This window comes from Bombus affinis, unplaced genomic scaffold (assembly GCF_024516045.1).
Source record: "Bombus affinis isolate iyBomAffi1 unplaced genomic scaffold, iyBomAffi1.2 ctg00000743.1, whole genome shotgun sequence".
NCBI lineage: Eukaryota > Metazoa > Arthropoda > Insecta > Hymenoptera > Apidae > Bombus > Bombus affinis.
Genome location: NW_026109326.1, coordinates 8676 through 26426, shown reverse-complemented (window position 1 = coordinate 26426; position 17751 = coordinate 8676). Strand labels below are relative to the sequence as shown.

Genomic DNA, 17751 nt, shown 5'->3' with positions numbered 1-17751 from the left:
TGGTTTACAAACCGGAATCGATATGTAACAGTTTTCGTGCCTCAGAGATTCAAGACAGAATGCTGAGAAGCTTGGACCTCCATTTGGCGAGTAAACAAAGAGATTATACTGCCAAATTGATGAGGTCGGGCATTTAAAATGGATACTGACGGGATTTTATTGAATCTCGTCGTTTCACATTGAAACAATGGTGAAACTTTATGAAATATTTGTACTTTTGCTGATTTTTTAAGATTTGTGGTTAAGACTTTGTCTAAGCTTCCATCAGGGTCTTGAATAGTAAACTGCGAATATTTATTCAAATTCATATTTTTATGGATACTGCTGAAGGAATGCAACCTAAGCAGAAACTTGCTTTACTAAATATTCTAACGACTACTCTATTTTGCGTACTTTATATATTTTTGCATATTACGTACGTTCATAAGTTTCTCACAAATGCATGTTCGCAGTTTACTTGATAATCACTTTTTATCTAGTCAAACTTATTCAAAGCTGTACCTGTTTCTATTGAATCATTCTAGTCATATACACGAGTCATTGAATGTTAATTGCGGAAGTTATGTTAGGCCTACACGGCCTAGAGTCTCCTACCGCTCTCACAGTATCCAGAAGTCCGACAGCTCCTACAGCTCTCAAGAGCCTAGAGCTCCTATAGCTCTTCTTCTCTCATCTAAGAATAATCCTTCTTTTCGTTATCTGTATCTTAATCAACGGCGTTACTACTTTGTGTGATTGTATAAAGTGTTGGAAATATACATTATTATAACTCTGTGACTCCCAGTGTTATACCGCAACAACTACCCCGATTGTCCTAACCGAAATACGGGGATCGAACTATTCGTGGTGTTGATTATTCTAATCGTAACGGGAATTTACGATTCCCGTTGACGCGTATTCTAACGACCGCGTCTCCCCGCGATAGCTCGAAAATACAATATACAATTAAGAAACAAACAAACAAAGGAGTTTAAAAGGTATTAATACGACTTAACATTTAGAACGCTGTATAATTTTTTATGTCGATTCCCGCATAGCAAAAGAGAAAAGAAAGAACGCCAGAATGTTCAGCAATGAATGGACTAGATAACTTATGCCATTTGTATACTTGTATAGAAAATTAATTTGCCCCCTGCCATACTTAGTTCATCTCAGAATAAATTAGTTCCGTAAGGCTTATTTATTTTTTATTCTATTCACATTTTGCGAATCCTCGAGCTTGTTCTGGATAAATGGATTGCTCGGAGATTTCCACGTGATGCCTAATAAAATATTATGCATATTTATGCGGTCCACGAGATAGAATATAACTCTAAGTGAAACGTAACAGTATATCGACAGAAGAAGGCACCATTCGATATCGATTTTTTTTCTTTCTTAATCGCCTCTGTTGATTATTTCTCGCGCTTTCCTTCGTAGAGAAAAATACTTTGCTCGAATGTTTGACATTTCTTAATGAGACCGTAGCACAGTATACCGCTAATTTTGTGCCTAGAAATATACATCTATCGTTCGAACACTCATACACACTCGAGAAATACAATATTCGTTATTTCCTTGTTAACAATGATATCAGGTCCGTTTTATAGTCAAACTTTATATAACGCTACGATATAGTATCTTTCAATTGTACTTTACAGTAATAAAAATCCTAATATCGTCCAAATCTCGAGGCTTACAATCGTTGTGCTAGGAACTAGGCAAACGAAAATACATAAATCTAAAATTCTATCACCTATAAATAGTACAATACTAAAAAAACTGTCTTTCGTGTGTTCGTTGTATATATTATATCAATATTTTGAAATAGAATTTAATACGAAAGACATGTTTCGCATTCTTACAATTTAAAAGATTGCCTGTCTTTCTGAATTTTACGATGTACAATTAAAATATTTCTTGCGATAGTCATCTGCGACATATTAGACTTAATGTAACATTTGACTTGTATATGATTATTAAAATTAAACTGCTTAAACATAACGTATAGAGGGCTCCAGCAGTAGGATACTAAATTATTGCCAATGGGAACAGAATCAACGAGGAAAAACATGACAATCGGAGTACATCCCGCGAAGGTAACGGAACTCGACGATAAACAAGTCAAAGTTGAAACGACCTAAGTTTCTCGGGATTCATGAGAAAATGAAAATTTCAGAAATAAATATCCAGTCTCGATAACGATTATTTGATTTTACGTGTCGTTTCTTTCACGCGATCTATCCAATCTATTTATCTAGAATTGACTCCGATATCATCATCTTCCGTCTCATCGAATCTGTATTTCTTAAAGATACCTTAAAGCGATCTACTTATACATATATATGTACTAATAATATATTCAATCCATACTTGCATGATATTTCAAATCTTCATCCCCTGCCTGAATTCAAAAGCAAAAATATTCCAAGAAGACATCACTGCTGAAAGCTCCAGGGCTTACAAACAAACAGACATCGAATTTTCGACATGATCCTGGATCTCCGAGCGGTTTCTCAGTGTTGTTGTACGAGAATGGGTCCGCTGCCAAGATTTCGCCAAGGATCCGGTATGTCGAAATGTGCTGGGACTGTGAGCAGAGCATCGTCCGCGGTTCTGTCCGCGCTACAATTATTCGGCTTCACGCGAGTCGTGTTTATGCACTCGATGGGTAACTTGCAGAAGTCCACCTTGTAATTGCAACCCTGGCTGCTGACTCGGATGATGGTATGCAGTGGCACCTCAGCGTAAGGCACCTCTCCCGGTTTTTTATCTGTGAAAACGCCAATGATGCAGCGCAGAATAGCTTGATGAGACACGACCAAGATGTTGTTGGATCTCTGTAATTCAGCAATAACCGGTTCCACGCGGTGCATGGCGTCGATGTAGCTTTCTCCCCATGGATAACGATAGCGCAGCTTATCTTGATCGCGCCATGCAAATTCCTACGCAAAAGCATTGATTTAGAGATGTAGAAGGTATATACGCTATCTATGTACTATATACTAAAGTATATAGACTTTTGCCTAAGTCATAGAATGGTTCGTACATCGAGGTCCCCAAAGCATTAAAACCTAGCTTATGCAAAGTCAGGGAACAATGGCTAATTTTAAACATAAACTTTAATAAAGTAGACCTGCGATATAATATTCAAATCATGGTATGATTTAAGTTTCGTTATAGTACACGGTTAATAAGTACACATCAACTTCGTATTGTAATTATAAATTTTTTATTATTACCATCGTTACTATAATGGTATGACGAAATTAATGCAGTATAAAATATATAAGAATAGTTTTATTTATACATGAAATATAAATAGGTCCCGGGACGTAATAACATAGAACAATTATTTAGCATTTCACAAAGGAACAATATGAAATAATGTTTTTTTTTTCCACCATGTTATATAGTCCCCATCTGGTATACGTATATGCGTATGTAGAGAATATATCTATTTGTAGTATTTTATAAGGTTGTAAAAATTAGGAAGAGCACAATGTAATATATTACAAAATAGAAATTAAAATTTGTTCAAAGCGCCACAAATGTTGATTTACGTAACAAGTCTATTTAGCGTATGTAATAAATCCTCTTAACGACCGTGTTGAAAACAAAAACGGGAAAAATGAAAAACTAACGAATTAATGATCAGACACGTGACTTGTACACATAATACAACCACAAAATAGGAAGTAAAAAAGGAAAAAAAAAGAAGAGACACAGATAATTGTTGGTCGAATGGAAATAATACTACGAAACCGCTTATTTAAGATGACTAATATGATTTAATGAACAGGTTTCGTTTTTAAGTGTAGCAATTGGCAGTAAACAAAACAGAATTCCCAACCTTTAGTGGAATCGCCGTTCCAGTTGAGTCTGCGCGAAAGGCATTGTGCCACTTGGCTTTTTCCACGACCTGGTAAACCGCACATCGCGATTACAACCCCTGAGAATTTTCGGGGAGACTTCATTATCCCCGACGTCCTTATTGTGATTTTATCCTTGGGTTCTGAAAGCAACAGAATCTATGATACTCGTGTAATTAATTGCATTTTCACTTGCTTGATGAGTAGACGTATGGCCATTGATAAATATCAAGGAGACAAAGGATTGTGCAACAAAGACGCGAGTATAAATGTACAGATCGTGAACAAATTTACCAACGCCAATACGCGATTACGATAGAAGTCAGATATTTTCTAAGGCATTTCATTGTAGCATCCGGTTATTTTTATGTGTATAATAATATAATAATAACGACCAATTTTAAAAGATGCACCCAAACGACTATGATAGATCTGACCCGGTGCCAAGCTAGTTTGTTAAGCCAGCCAACAGTCGAATGATCGTTAACAATGTGAACGTATGTGACGTAATTCGATAGAAAATCGAACAATGTGATCGTATAATAGTAAGAATGAAATTAGTGAGAAAATTATCGTTTCCCTCCGACGCATCTTCGATTCACAAAAGAACTCTTTCTCGCGCGCTATGAACAAGATGTTTTAAATTTTTATTTTGTTTTCGTCGAATGAAATATTTAGGTTTCTACGAAACAATGAACGTAAAAGTGAAAATAAAAGATATACGCGAGCATTATATTGCGTGCAACATTTGCATGAGCATTCTGCTTTTTACCCGTACATTTAGATTAAAATCGTTTTCACTATTGATCGATGGAAGAATAATCCTTACCGATCACACACATGTTCTTTACAATGTACCGTTAACAACACTGTTCGACAATCAACGAATCGACGAATCAATAATAAAGAATGCGTTTCAATGACACAACCGGCTAGACGAACTCGCGAACTTCAGAGTGCGAATTTCAACCGAGTACTGATGCCTTCCTGTTGGGTTCCACGTTAAAAACCGAGCGTTGGTGAACTTTATATTTAGAATTCTCTCCTCATGCTCGAGAGCTTTTGGCTACACTTTTGCGACTGCCGCTTCTTTCGCGGTATTAATCTCAACAACAAACTTTGTTTTTTGTTTGTTCGACATTCTGACTTATTCTATTCTCATTTTTGGAATACGGATATTCATGCGAAATATTTGTGAGAAATATTTGTTTCACTCGCTAAATGTAGCAATTTTATAGCTCATATATTTGAAAAGTTCGTAGCGAAATTCAAATAAAATGTATTTTCGTAGAATTGACATTCTATCGAATATAAAATACAATACTGCTTCATATAAATTAAATTTATGAAATCTCTATAAAAGGTATAAATTAACCCCTTCAAATTTTATCGCAATCGATTACAGAGCTTATCAATTCTCGGAAATGTTGCGAACTTTTCAAACACCTTCATATTTTTATATATGTTTTATATGATTGTGTAATTATTTGGATTTTTCTATATTTCTCAGAACCGTATAAATATCCGCGATCTACGTATTTGATTGCTATATTTTCCAAAACTCTATATGTCATGCGATAATTTATGTAATATATCGTGTAGTCGTTCGTAATCGATATGTAATCGTACGCAATATATTGCGGTGTATAGAATGAAAGTTCAAAACAGGATTAAAGTTCAAGTACGAAAATACGTACGACGACCTGTCTGTAACGTTATAATTAACTCGCTGTTTACAATATAAAAAATTGAAATGGAGTAAGAATTATCGAATTATCTGAGTTCACGAAATTCGACATGGCGATAGAAATATGCGTTATCGCGTGTTGTTTCGAATCGGCATGTCCTTGTGCCTAATAATCGAAGCTCGAAAAGCGATAAAGGTCATTACATTTGGACTAATTTAACGAATCTCTGAGTAGATTTTTTACCATAAGCAAAAGCACGTACGCCACGGAACGATTTCGTCATTCGCTATATCTGTCTTCATTTTTATTTGCGTGTCTGTTTTTCTCGACTTAACGCGTGTCAACAAAATAATTACGAATTAGACCCCTTGATCCGTGGATAAAAGAGCTTCGATGCACGTTTATAGATTATACAAACGAATCGCACGTTTCGCTTTGAAAAATAAAACGTATTGAAAACGGAAGTTTTTCAACTCAAACAATCGGATGCTATACCGATGTATGTATATTGTTTTATAATTCAAAGTGCAGCTTCGAGTGTCGTATTTACCAAGCTGTTGCACGCGATACACGATCAATACCGATCATTCGCGTATACCGAACGATGTACTATCACCTATCGAGAATCCCCATGAAACCAGCTTTAACAGTTGGTACGTTGACCTGAAACGTGTCGTCACTCGATTTATTATTCAAGCGTTGAATTGTAACAACGCATGTACTCTCGCCACGCTACGGCTACCAACGTATGCGTGAATACTAAATTATTCCATGGAATATCGTGTCGATAATATTTATTTATCTATGAACAAATGGCAATGAAATTTGTAACGTCAGAATACAGTAATTAATTATGAAAATTGCGTTACGTCTTCGCGAAGATTCATCACGGTCATTTCCATATGCTGTCATGCGCAGGATAAGAACAAGCTCAGCGGCAGAAAATCAATAATCGGTCTTGTGGAGAAAACCATTTTGTTGCATCGGAACATGCGCTGTAACGGCAGCTACCACTACATCGCATTTCACCAAATTTGCCACAGAATTTCGTTAAAAAAAAAAAAAAAAAAAGAAAAAGGAAAAAGAAAAATTGAACTGACAGCTACTTGAACTAGATAAAACAAGACAATTTCTGGAACTCATCGTACTCGAAAACTCTTGTCAGAATTTTACGATAGAGAGGAGCTTAAATTATTGAAGCTTTATAAAATTCGAAAGCACTTGAGTTTGATAAGATGAGATACTCGTGGGACCTGGTACGATCGTTTAGTTACTGAGATATAGAAAAAAGAAACGAAACTTTTGATAAGAAACCACCGTGCTCTGAGATAAGGAGCATTTGCGTCAACTGAGTATAAAACGTATTACGATATAAGATACAACTCTCTCACAGCTGACAACAGCTACTTTTTTCCCACTGTATATTTATAAGCTGTGCGTATCTACAAGGACAATATAAATAATTGGCGCGTGTTGATGATAATGCACGTGTAACGACTACATGCACGGCTGATCATGAAAGTAGCAGTTCAAAGAAACACAAGGGACACACCCTCGATCGTGGAGTTTTTAGTCTTATTGGCGTACAACTTGTACGATGTGCAATGTGCACATTCCCGTTTCACGAGCTAAGATAATATCTCTCATGGGATATCCTTGAAGAAATTTTACCTTTCGTTTCTCCCCTCCCTCTCTCACTCCCTCTTCCTCTGTCTCATTAAATTCTTTCACGGTTTATCGCGAGGTAAACATTGGAACGTGTAACGAATTCTTACCAGCAATATCCACGTTGTCAAAAGACATCGTTGTCTCAAATAATTCTATGTTTAAGTTCAATTAAATAACGAAATTAATAGCGCGTCTTAGAATATATCAGTGAAGTTTCTATGTGGTACGATGCCGATTGCAGATTTAAAAATATCGGACACATATTAATATTCAAAGATCGAGGATACCTGAAGGTTTAATTTATCTCATCGATAATTTTGTTGTGCTTAATTTATGTTACTACGAATAGCAATAAGATGAATTTGTTAAACGATATTTCGATGTCCTTCGGTGACTGGTACTGAATAATCTCCATTCATTCACGAATAACAGCTTTTGTGCTCGAGGCCACGTTTAGAAGAAACATGGAACCACGCAATATCTTCTCCAGTATTGATTAACCCCTTATCTTCTTATATCCAGACACACTTGTGAATACAGAGACTTTAATTGTAAATGAAAGGAATACAAAAAGAACGCAATGCAAAGTTCCCATAATTGAATCTTTTAATCGCGTATAGCTAATTATGTATAGTTATAAAAAATAGTAGCAACGCAAGAGGTTAAGAAACGATTTTCCCCTGCGACGAGATTACAATAATTGCAGGGATCATGATAATCCATGTCGTTACCATAATTTTCTCGTTTACATCTCTGACTCCTGCTGACCTTCGGGATCTTTTCTGCCTTTACGAACTGTGTGACTGTACCCGTCGCGTTTTTCATTGACACGCAATTTATCGTCGTTAAAAGAAAACCGGGGACAACCTTAGGCGACAGAAACGCCTCTTTGAAAGGTGCACGCTAATTGGTCCGACTGAACTGATGATAAATGGAAAAGGACAAAATATTTTTTATCAATGCATACTAACTTTTTAGGCGACAGACCTCCGTTATTAGACGCCGTAAACTTACCTCTCGCGATAAATTTATCTCTCAGATAGCGCGACAAGTGCAAATCTATGTACAGATTCCTCGTTTTTATACTGTGAATCATTCTTTGTTTATTGTTTTCATTTTCCATGCGAGTTCAATGAAAACAACAAGTTTATCAATTTTAAGTTATTTGTTACATGCTGAATTTTCATTCGTCGCACGCGTTTCGAACATACGACACGGATATCTATTTAAATCGTGTTTTATTTATAGTCACCACTCCTATTACAAGTGGAGATCACAGATTCGTGAAACCGTGGCCTGGTTTCGTGGGAATTTCGGTGTAATAGCTAAAGATCTAGCTGACACGAAACGAGAAATTCAAAGAGAACGAGCGAAAAAGCGTAATGCGTTTCAATGAGAAAAACAAACGATGAAAAAAGCCATTATTTCATCCGGTATTTCCGCAGGTGGCATTTTTTAATTTCGTTTGCATATTGCATTTCCATGCAATTTTTTATGATGACTGTTGCATTGCATAACGCAGAGTAATCCGATGCTTTCGTTTTCGATAGATAAGAAATAAATAACGTTTCCCATCGAATGTTTCGCAACCTGATTACCGATTGAATTGCTATTCAATAACATCGTTACCTATCGAATATATCGAACATGGTGTGATTGTACGAGTAAATAATATCAATTAGATGAAACTCATATTACTAGTGTTCCATTTAATCGATTTACCTTGGCGCTGTTCTTCGACGCTTGGTGCCATCGTATCAGCGCACGGCGCAGTCTCCTTTTGTATAGTCGACGTATTGATAGCGTTCACCGCTTGTGTTACGATCGATTTGTTCGTTTCTTCTTGGAAAAAGCCGGCTTGCAGTGCAAGTTTCCTCACGGCCAGACAGTAACCCAGAATCGGTGCCGCCAACAGGTCGAGACAGGCGGCAACCCAGGGCATAACCCGACGATGAACTATTCAAATTGGGGTCTTTGGTTTCCCTTCGGGAAAACACAAGTCAATAGGTAGACCAGTCGAGAAGTCGATAATTACAGGAAGAGAATGAAAGTGATCCTGGTAACGCTTTTGCTTGAAATATCCAGCAAACAAGAGCCCTCTATTTGTATAAAATACTCGGAAACAGTGGTCTATTGCTAGTCTCCTTTTTACCCGTTTTGCTGCTCAATCTTCGGCTAGAGTTCTTCCGAAAAATGATCGCTACTTGTGTGCCGTATTATGGACAACAGGTCCTCCCTCATTCCAATTTGCTTGATCCTCACCTCTGGAGCCAGTTTGCGTGCTTCTTTGCCTATGCTCGAAGAAAAGCCCAGTTCTCCGATTTTGTCCTCTTCTTTGGTTAAATCTTCTTTTACCCTCGATTTACTTGATTGTTTGATCGTCGCCGATCTATCTATCACGTTACGATGTACCTTTATAAATATTGTCGATACAGACGTTGTCCGACTCTGCGCACGCGCTGCCACAAGTATATGCTAGTAGTTTACATAGTCACGGTGCTGCCTCACCGTTTTCCAGCACACTGGTGTTCCCTTCTCGCCGCCACTTCAACTCTGCTTTGGTTATGTATATTTATATGTAAGGTATTCCTTACCCTTTTTAGCTCCTTTTCTCTCCCTTTACCGCCCACGACAACGTGGTTTCACACGGACAATCTGTGGAGTTGCCTCTGCAGAATCAGTTCTCGTACAACCGGTTTACCAGATTAATTTTATCCACCAAAGACCTTCGAATATAACTGTCGACTCTCTATTGTCCGATTCTAATCTCTGCGTTTGTTGATGTTTTGTTCACTGTATGTTGCGTGCAAATCCGCCTAACGTTCTGTAACTGAAGTTATACGAAAGTGTTTAAAAGTCAAAGTGAAAACGAAGTAAAATTGTGAAGTGAAAACGGTCGTCTCTAGTAAGATCGAGGAGGTACTAGCGACTGATATTCCCCCATTTGCTGCAGCTTTTAGCAACATCGAGACGGACCTGGTAGGCTCCCTCTGTTGAAACTGGCCAATCAACGATTCGCTTACCCCACTACTAGTATACAGCAATCATATTGGGGACACGTCGAATGTATTTACGTTTGAGGACAAAACGTCGATATTTACTGGGCCACTGCAACCTTAGACAATGCGACTTTTTACATAATATTTTACAAATCTGCGTGAAAATATCAACAGCGGTCATGGAGGAATCTGGTAGAATCTTTATTATATAACATCGTACAATGTCTCAACTATAATTTCGACAGACGCGAGCTACGTTCCACCAAATTCGAATCACCGTTATAGTGCTCTTTACGTTTATTTTGGTCGATTAACTATAATCGCTTTACTTAGACATTATTATAGACATTACTTAGACATTGTATTATAAAAACTAGTCTAATTTGGACCATTAACGTATTAATTCTTGAAACGATGACAACATAGAATTTCGTTCTTAAGTGTACAATTGTACACGCCTTCAGTTCACACGAACTGATACCAGAATCATTCTTTCCTCTCGTTCCATCATTGGACCTTATGCCTCATTAATTGTTACCGTAACGTATCACGTAATTCATAATTGCACGGCTTAAGCATTTTACTCTTGCTTCCTGGGTAACAGTTTCGACGTCACCCAAGTATTATTTATTGCAGGCAATAGATTAGATAATACATGATTCGGACTGAAAACAGGATTGCAATAACAAATGATAATTATTTACAATCTACTTGGATGAAAAGATGCAAGCTTTGAATATCATTTCTTTTGCAATTATGCGACGATTGAAATAATATTTGCTTTGATCGGTATCTAACGTTCACAAATCGACCTTCTCATTTTTCTTCGTTCGTTAACCGACCAAAGTCCACGTTTGTTTCTTCTATTTCTCCGATGATATTTAGCGAACATGAGCGGTCAGACTCGTGTACTTCACATTCAGCGTCATTTAATTCAGTCGGTGAATGGTAACGCGTTATTACCCTGTGAAATTGCAGCAGGTACAGTCTAATACGGCATAAATTATGGAAATAGTTCGCACACTGATGTGGATTTGAATCATACGATTTCTTAGAATTGATTCTATAAGTTTGATTATAATGTATGTTTATTGCTGCGTCTAGTTTATTGAAAAGTACACATTTTTATGTGACAGAAGATCTGTAATCATACGATTTGCGTAATTATTGGAGAAATGAATCAGAGTATCTTGTGATTTATATAGATAGCTAAAATTAAGGCAGTCGTTATCGTTGTATATGAAAAATATTATTATCTGTTAGGGGATGATGAATGATTTGAATGAATTCGTGGAAGATCTAAATTAGTCGAGGAAACATTGGCTTTGGAACAATTTTCCTATATTGTCTTGTTGCCAAATAAAACGTGCATTGTACAGGTTGGAAATTTTTCCTGAAATTAATGATAGTTTTGTCTCAAACTTTTTTTAAACCTAGCATAATGCAATATTTTCTACAGTTGCATAAACGTGACATTTGGTACACGTGATTCACGCATACTTTCCGCCGACGCGAGTTTAGTCTGTGTTGCAATTTTTTGCAGTAATACAACACTTGTTCGAGGCTGTGAGTTAGCATAGCTTTTGCTGAATACTTATCGTCTACAAACAAGAAAGATATTTGCACACGTCAAATACGTCCGTGACTTTCATCACGATATGGAAGATTCCGACTTTTCTTTGCATACGCAAAACGATATCAGAATATTAAAATCCACGAATTTCCTTACACGTGATAAACGTGTGCCACGAACGGCGCGTGATAAAATGATGATAGAGGTCATGAACGATCGAGGGTAGCATGAAATGAACTCTAAGTTCTATAACTAAATCGGCACACATGAATCGTTAACGTAACTCAATTGAGAAGAGAGCGTCGAATCGTCTAGAAACACTCGTACTCCTGTTCCAAAAGCGTTAGTGCCAAGAAGGTGCGCTTTGTCGTTCAATTATTATAAATAGAATAATACTCCCAACCATCCGTTGTATTATCGCGTTGTTAAGTTACTTGTAAAGTCTACCGATTCTTTCGAATATCGTTTTAAGGCTCTTAGTTTCCATATAGTACTATTTTTGCAAGCATTTGTAAAACGTTAACGATAAAACGAAATCCAAGATTATCTTATTTTTGGAATCTCGAGCGATATTTAAATCGCTCGAGATTACTCTAAATATATTTTGACATAGTAAAAATAAATTTTAATTCAAATTTCCCGCATAACGCCACTTTTTTAATTGCTAGTTTCCAGCTGAACACGGAAGATGGCAGGACGGTTCCTAATCAATACAAATTGATTGTTTGATGCGTATGAAGCTGTTTTACCTTTCCCTACGCTAGTGGCGCTGCGTGATATTCTCAATGTTATCATTCATCATATCGATATAATGTGGCGTTTACACTTTGGACACTTTTTGAAGCGACTATGTTGTGTTTGAATGCGATCTGCGTTTTAAACGAAGAAAGATTTCCTGCAAAAGGTACACAATATCATCATATTTTTGTTTGTATTATTCTTTTATACTGAACTTTTTCCCTGCATAGAAATGAAGAATTTGTAGGTTATGTTATCTATTGTATTTACATATATCGCGTAGTATGATAAATATATAAATCATATGTATATGTTTTTACTTGTATATTGGAATATATTACATAATTTTTGTTTAAACATTGTTACAGTTGGTTGGGCGTCGTGGCAAAATGTTCAAGGCTTCGGAGAACCTCCTACAGTAAAGTCACAAATTTTGAACCTTATTAGGTCCATACGAACGGTGGCACGAAGTAATTACAAACAAATTATTTTAATTCGTTTGATAATTAATTTAAATATAACAGAAATATGTTGTTTGTTGCAGTTCCATTGATATTCCTAAATATCGTAACAATAATTGTGAAACTGGTGCTTGGGTGAAAGAAACGATTGATGGTGTAAATAAAAGGACAATGAGCTGTGAAAAGTGATGTACATAAACGCAAAATTACATTCTTTTATTTTTACCTTTGTATCGAAGAGTAAAGTATTTTTTATTATATCGTGTTTCAGCATATTTTTGTACTGCAAGTATTTTAAAAGATAGCAGTATTTATATATGTTGTTTCTATCTATATCAATTCTTATTTATTTTTATATTATTTTATAAGCTTCCAATTGTTTAATTATGTTGGATACGTTTTACATATTTTTCTAATCATCGTAGTGAAGACAAAAAATTCTTCATACTATAATGTGGTAATACACAACAAACCTTTTATCATATCAAAATACATATATTTCCATATATACTTAAATATTTATCTAAAATATCATTCATCATTTCGAACTTTTTAGAATATTTCTTTCCACGTTATCTAGCAGTTCCTGTTCCATCTGCTCTAAACATCTGCTTTTTCCTACACTAAACAGCATCTACTTACTTCATTTTGCCAATGTCTACAAATAAACTTGAAACAACCGTCGAAATTCATATTGCAACATCAACTCTATAAAAGGAAGTTTGTCATGCGACATCAACATGTAACTGTAAGTTGCAATTTAGTTCCATTTTTTTTTTATCGACGCCAACAATTGAAAATCTCATATTTCGTTAGGAGAATCGTCAAAGAATTGAATATCTTTTTACTTTTATTTTTTTTTTCGAAATTCTATTCACTCAAGACACGTGCTCGGAACTTGTTTCATTTTCTCAATTAGTCATTTACATTTTATTCTTGAAAGTACGGGGAAATTCATGGTGAAGAGATGTGGCGAACTTCCGCTACAGGACGTCTCTTTCCGTTAAGTGTCTTCGAATGTACTCTCTCACTCATAATTTAAATCATAAATCAACAGACGAACGTACTGTAAATTATGTTCGACTTGGTGTGAGGTGTAAGTAGTTGGACAGGATGCTCATGTCTGTTTGTCTTCGTATCTTCATAGACGACGCGATGACGCACGCGGGAAGCCAATGATTTTCTCGTAACTTTCTCCCCTTCTTCCCTTTCTCGGGGTGGAAGTAACATATATACATACACATCTCCGTGCAATCAATAAACAAGTGTCATGTTGACTTTGCATTCTGTCATTAGCTACCAACAACTCAATTTTTGTCACATTTCAGCAACGTGCAACAAATTTCCTAATTTCTTAACTTCTTATTGCCAACTTTAAAATCTTATATCTATCTTTAAAGGATCAACTTATTTTCCTCGAGTTATACCTTGAAATATAGATACATGTCTCACGTCTAAAATAGATTCACTAAACACGGAAAATCGCCACTGAAACGCACATTTGTTTACGTCCGCTTAATCATATATTCAAAACGATAAATAGAATGGTTTAACTGTTTCAATTTCCTCCGTTAGATTTAATTTATAGTGTCCATTAATCTTGGACGCCTTCGCGGTCGATTGGAGCGGAAATCGTGAGGCAATATAACGACTGGATCACTTCTGGCTGATCTCCTTCACCGTAATAGTCATAGAAGTGATAAACACGTTTGTGCAATCGAATCCCTGCCATTTACACAATTTCTGAGCACGTATGGGCCCATCAAAATTGCACCGCTTTTTTCTCTCGTGCAAGTTCCACAGTTGCAAGTACGACCTGCATTCCCTGGACTCTTTCGTGTAATGCTTGCCCAAGTTACATAACCGACCCTCATCAGAGAATCTCTCTTTCCTTCTTTTTTTAATTTTTTCTTGCGAATGGCTGAAGCTGCTCGATTAGCTGCGCTGATACACGGCAGTGCCTATTCCATTTTTCGCAGAATACAAACTTGTTGTTGTTTAGCTATTTCATATTTTTCCTTTGAACAATCAGATGAATATGGAAGATGATAGTTTCACAGTGTATAAAGAAGTTGTTTGGTAGTGTTTGAGCAACGAAGAACATCCTATGAAAGGCTCCAAGCCTTTTCACGCAATATCTCCTCCACGTTTTTACTATTAACGCCTTCCGCTCTCTCGATAGTATTTTTTTTTTTTATTGTCCACGATATCTCGCCGACATCAAATATTTATTTTTCTTCTGTAATGTGTTACACGCTCTCTTGCGCAAAATCAGCTCGATTAAACACAACGACGTTAGCAGGAATACGGAGAAATATCCAGCTTGATGATTTAATTTAGCTGTAGCATAGCGTTCGCGACTTATTCTTCATTACGGCGTGTTTAATTGCACCAGGCTCGCATTGTGTCGAGACGCTGGCTGATTACTTAATTCTAGCACACGTTACTCAATTTCTAATTACCCGAGCCGCGGAACTCCTGGCGATCCTAAATCGAAATTGTTTCGAAAGCCACAAGAATTTCCTATTTCGTGAGAATTTCCATATTATCGATTTAATCATACCGCTTTCAAACAGTGCAATAAGATCATCATAAAAGACAGACATTCCCATTGAACATTATGGATTTCATAAGGCAGGCACATCAGCTCTTCTAATGGAGGAAATTCTAGCGCCTGACTTCAATAAGTCTGTTACGTGTACCGATTGCACAAACAACGAAATCTAAACACGCGTAAGCGATTTCACGAGGCGTATCGCGGCTCGTTGTTCAGCGTCTAAACGTTTCCATTGGCTACGGACTTACGTACGTCGAGTCACAGTTGAAAAATTTCCTGTAAATTTCTGATAACACGGAATACTATCTCGTCGAATTGATTTATAAAATTCGATTGACGTTAATAGTAGAAATTTTCTGATCGGTTATTATTTGTTTTTCAAAAATACATTATCCGAGATAAAATTGAAACCTCGAGACAAAATTTCTGTCAACACAAGATACTATTTCGTCGAATCGTCTGTAAAATTCTAATGACGTTCGTTAGAAATCTTCTAACTGATTATTATTTGCTTCTCAAAGGTACGACATTATTCGGTAATAATTCAAAATCAAGAGTACACTACGTGCGCACGTAGTAGAGTCTCGCTCACGTTGGAGCGAGTAGAATAGCGAAGCGAAGCCACTTTCGAATCCCTGACCGATGTCCAGGCTTCTTCGATCCGCTTTACGAGCATCTGTTAAACGCCGCTCGTGAGAATTTACGTCATGTCCAGGCTGGAGAAGCTCGTGAGCCCAGAGGCGATCTGCGAACGAACCATCGCGGTCGGTTCTGATCGGTACAGTGAAAGGAGAAAGGCGTCTGTTGAACGAGAAGAAAACAAATTGGTCGTCTTTAAAGGAGGAGGAATATTCACGTAGCTGCGAGCGAACGCCCAGAGGTCACGAATGGCATGGGACCTAGAGTAAGAACTTGATGGTTGTAATTCAGGAAGAGACCAAATCGATAAGGAAAAGAGAAATTAAGGACAAGGAAGAGGAACAGCGAAAGATGGAGAAGCTACCAGAGAATCGTCATTGGTGAAAAGACACGTCGAAATAGAACACAGGCGGCTGTTTCAACGGTGGCGACGTTTTTTTTTATTTTTTTCTACAAAAAAGCCTTTATACAAGTATAAAAAAAGATGCGTAGTTAAGGAATAGCGTTTAAGACATATAAAAAATATAATGTATTTGTGTTGTGTTTCTTGTATTTACGTATGTGTTTCGTGTCAGCGTTCGCTCCGTTCCTCGAACTCATTTTTATCTTTTATTCCTCGTTTTTCATTACTTTTTCTTTTTTCTTTTTAGATAAGTTGTTCGATCTTCCTTGAAGTAACTGTTAGACCAGGTTCGATGATGTACGCGTTCAGTTCCTCCTCGTACTGTCGGATGACGCAGCGAACGCTGTGGAAAGCGTGTGTAAATTGTATTTACAAGGCGCGTTCTCGCGCCGATCGCGGCTTCGACTTCGGCTCCGGCTCCACAGCTATGCCATCTCGAAGTCATAACTATAATTGGATAATTGAATTTTATTTTAGCTTCAACCGAGAAAAAAGAACTTTCAACTATATGGAAAAATTATTATAGTATATTGAAACGGGGGCGCGCTTATTGATAATAATTCCTCTCTCACTTTCGATAATAGGTGAGAATAGGCAAAATTTAATTAGAATTATCGGAACTTGAATTATTGCACTTACGGAGTTTTATAACAATTATGGATTTTTATCTATTTTCAAGCTGAGCTAACGGTATATGTATAAGAGGATAACAAAGAGATGACGACATTCTTGCGCGCACTTTAACAAGCAACTTGAAACGACTTGGATACTATGGACCAACAGCGATCTAATGAGATTTTCGCTGCTTATACCTTCATGTACGCTATATAAAACCGCCATCAATAAAAATTCACGATTCACGGAAAGAAAGAGAATATAAAGGAGTGCATTTCTGCCGTGTGAAAAACGTTAACGGCGGTGCTGGGTGACCTCGTTAACCGAACACGTGGATTTTCGTGGTAATACCTTTTTCTATCGTGCCTGCATAATTCCACCGTAATGAGTGGCTTTGATGCTTATAATTCCACCGGTATCGCTTCCGATAGCAGAGTTTCCAGCTAACGATACTTCTCTTCGCTTTGACCAAATGTTTCATTCCATCATAATCCTTAACAAAGTCAATGTGGAAATTTCATCAGAGAAGAGAACCTTGAAATTTCTTAATTCCGTAGAA

At 36.8% G+C, this 17751-nt stretch overlaps 2 protein-coding genes across 2 annotated transcripts; one reads left to right on the top strand and one right to left on the bottom strand.

Annotated features, from left to right (window-relative positions):
- Positions 1 to 1161: 1161 nt before the first annotated feature.
- Positions 1162 to 10150, bottom strand: LOC126928252 (uncharacterized). The gene is made up of 3 exons (XM_050744077.1): positions 8930 to 10150; positions 3833 to 3994; positions 1162 to 2924 (listed from the first exon to the last, which is right to left on the bottom strand). The coding sequence occupies exons 1-3, from the start codon at positions 9147 to 9149 to the stop codon at positions 2899 to 2901; spliced, it is 408 nt and encodes a 135-aa protein (XP_050600034.1). The 5' UTR covers positions 9150 to 10150; the 3' UTR covers positions 1162 to 2898.
- A 1231-nt stretch (positions 10151 to 11381) lies between these two features.
- On the top strand, positions 11382 to 13236 carry LOC126928250 (immediate early response 3-interacting protein 1-like). The gene is made up of 4 exons (XM_050744075.1): positions 11382 to 11391; positions 12561 to 12683; positions 12886 to 12987; positions 13062 to 13236. The coding sequence occupies exons 1-4, from the start codon at positions 11382 to 11384 to the stop codon at positions 13115 to 13117; spliced, it is 291 nt and encodes a 96-aa protein (XP_050600032.1). The 3' UTR covers positions 13118 to 13236.
- Positions 13237 to 17751: the final 4515 nt, after the last annotated feature.

What these genes read in the sequence shown, in the direction of transcription:
- LOC126928252 (XM_050744077.1), bottom strand. Translation starts at nt 9,149, where the DNA reads ATGCCCTGGGTTGCCGCCTGTCTCGACCTGTTGGCGGCACCGATTCTG. An exon ending in CGTCGAAGAACAGCGCCAAG is followed by an intron (nt 3,995 to 8,929) that starts GTAAATCGATTA and finishes TGTTGCTTTCAG; the next exon opens with AACCCAAGGATAAAATCACA. An exon ending in GAACGGCGATTCCACTAAAG is followed by an intron (nt 2,925 to 3,832) that starts GTTGGGAATTCT and finishes GCTTTTGCGTAG; the next exon opens with GAATTTGCATGGCGCGATCA.
- LOC126928250 (XM_050744075.1), top strand. An exon ending in AGAAAGATTTCCTGCAAAAG is followed by an intron (nt 12,684 to 12,885) that starts GTACACAATATC and finishes ACATTGTTACAG; the next exon opens with TTGGTTGGGCGTCGTGGCAA. An exon ending in CATACGAACGGTGGCACGAA is followed by an intron (nt 12,988 to 13,061) that starts GTAATTACAAAC and finishes TGTTTGTTGCAG; the next exon opens with TTCCATTGATATTCCTAAAT.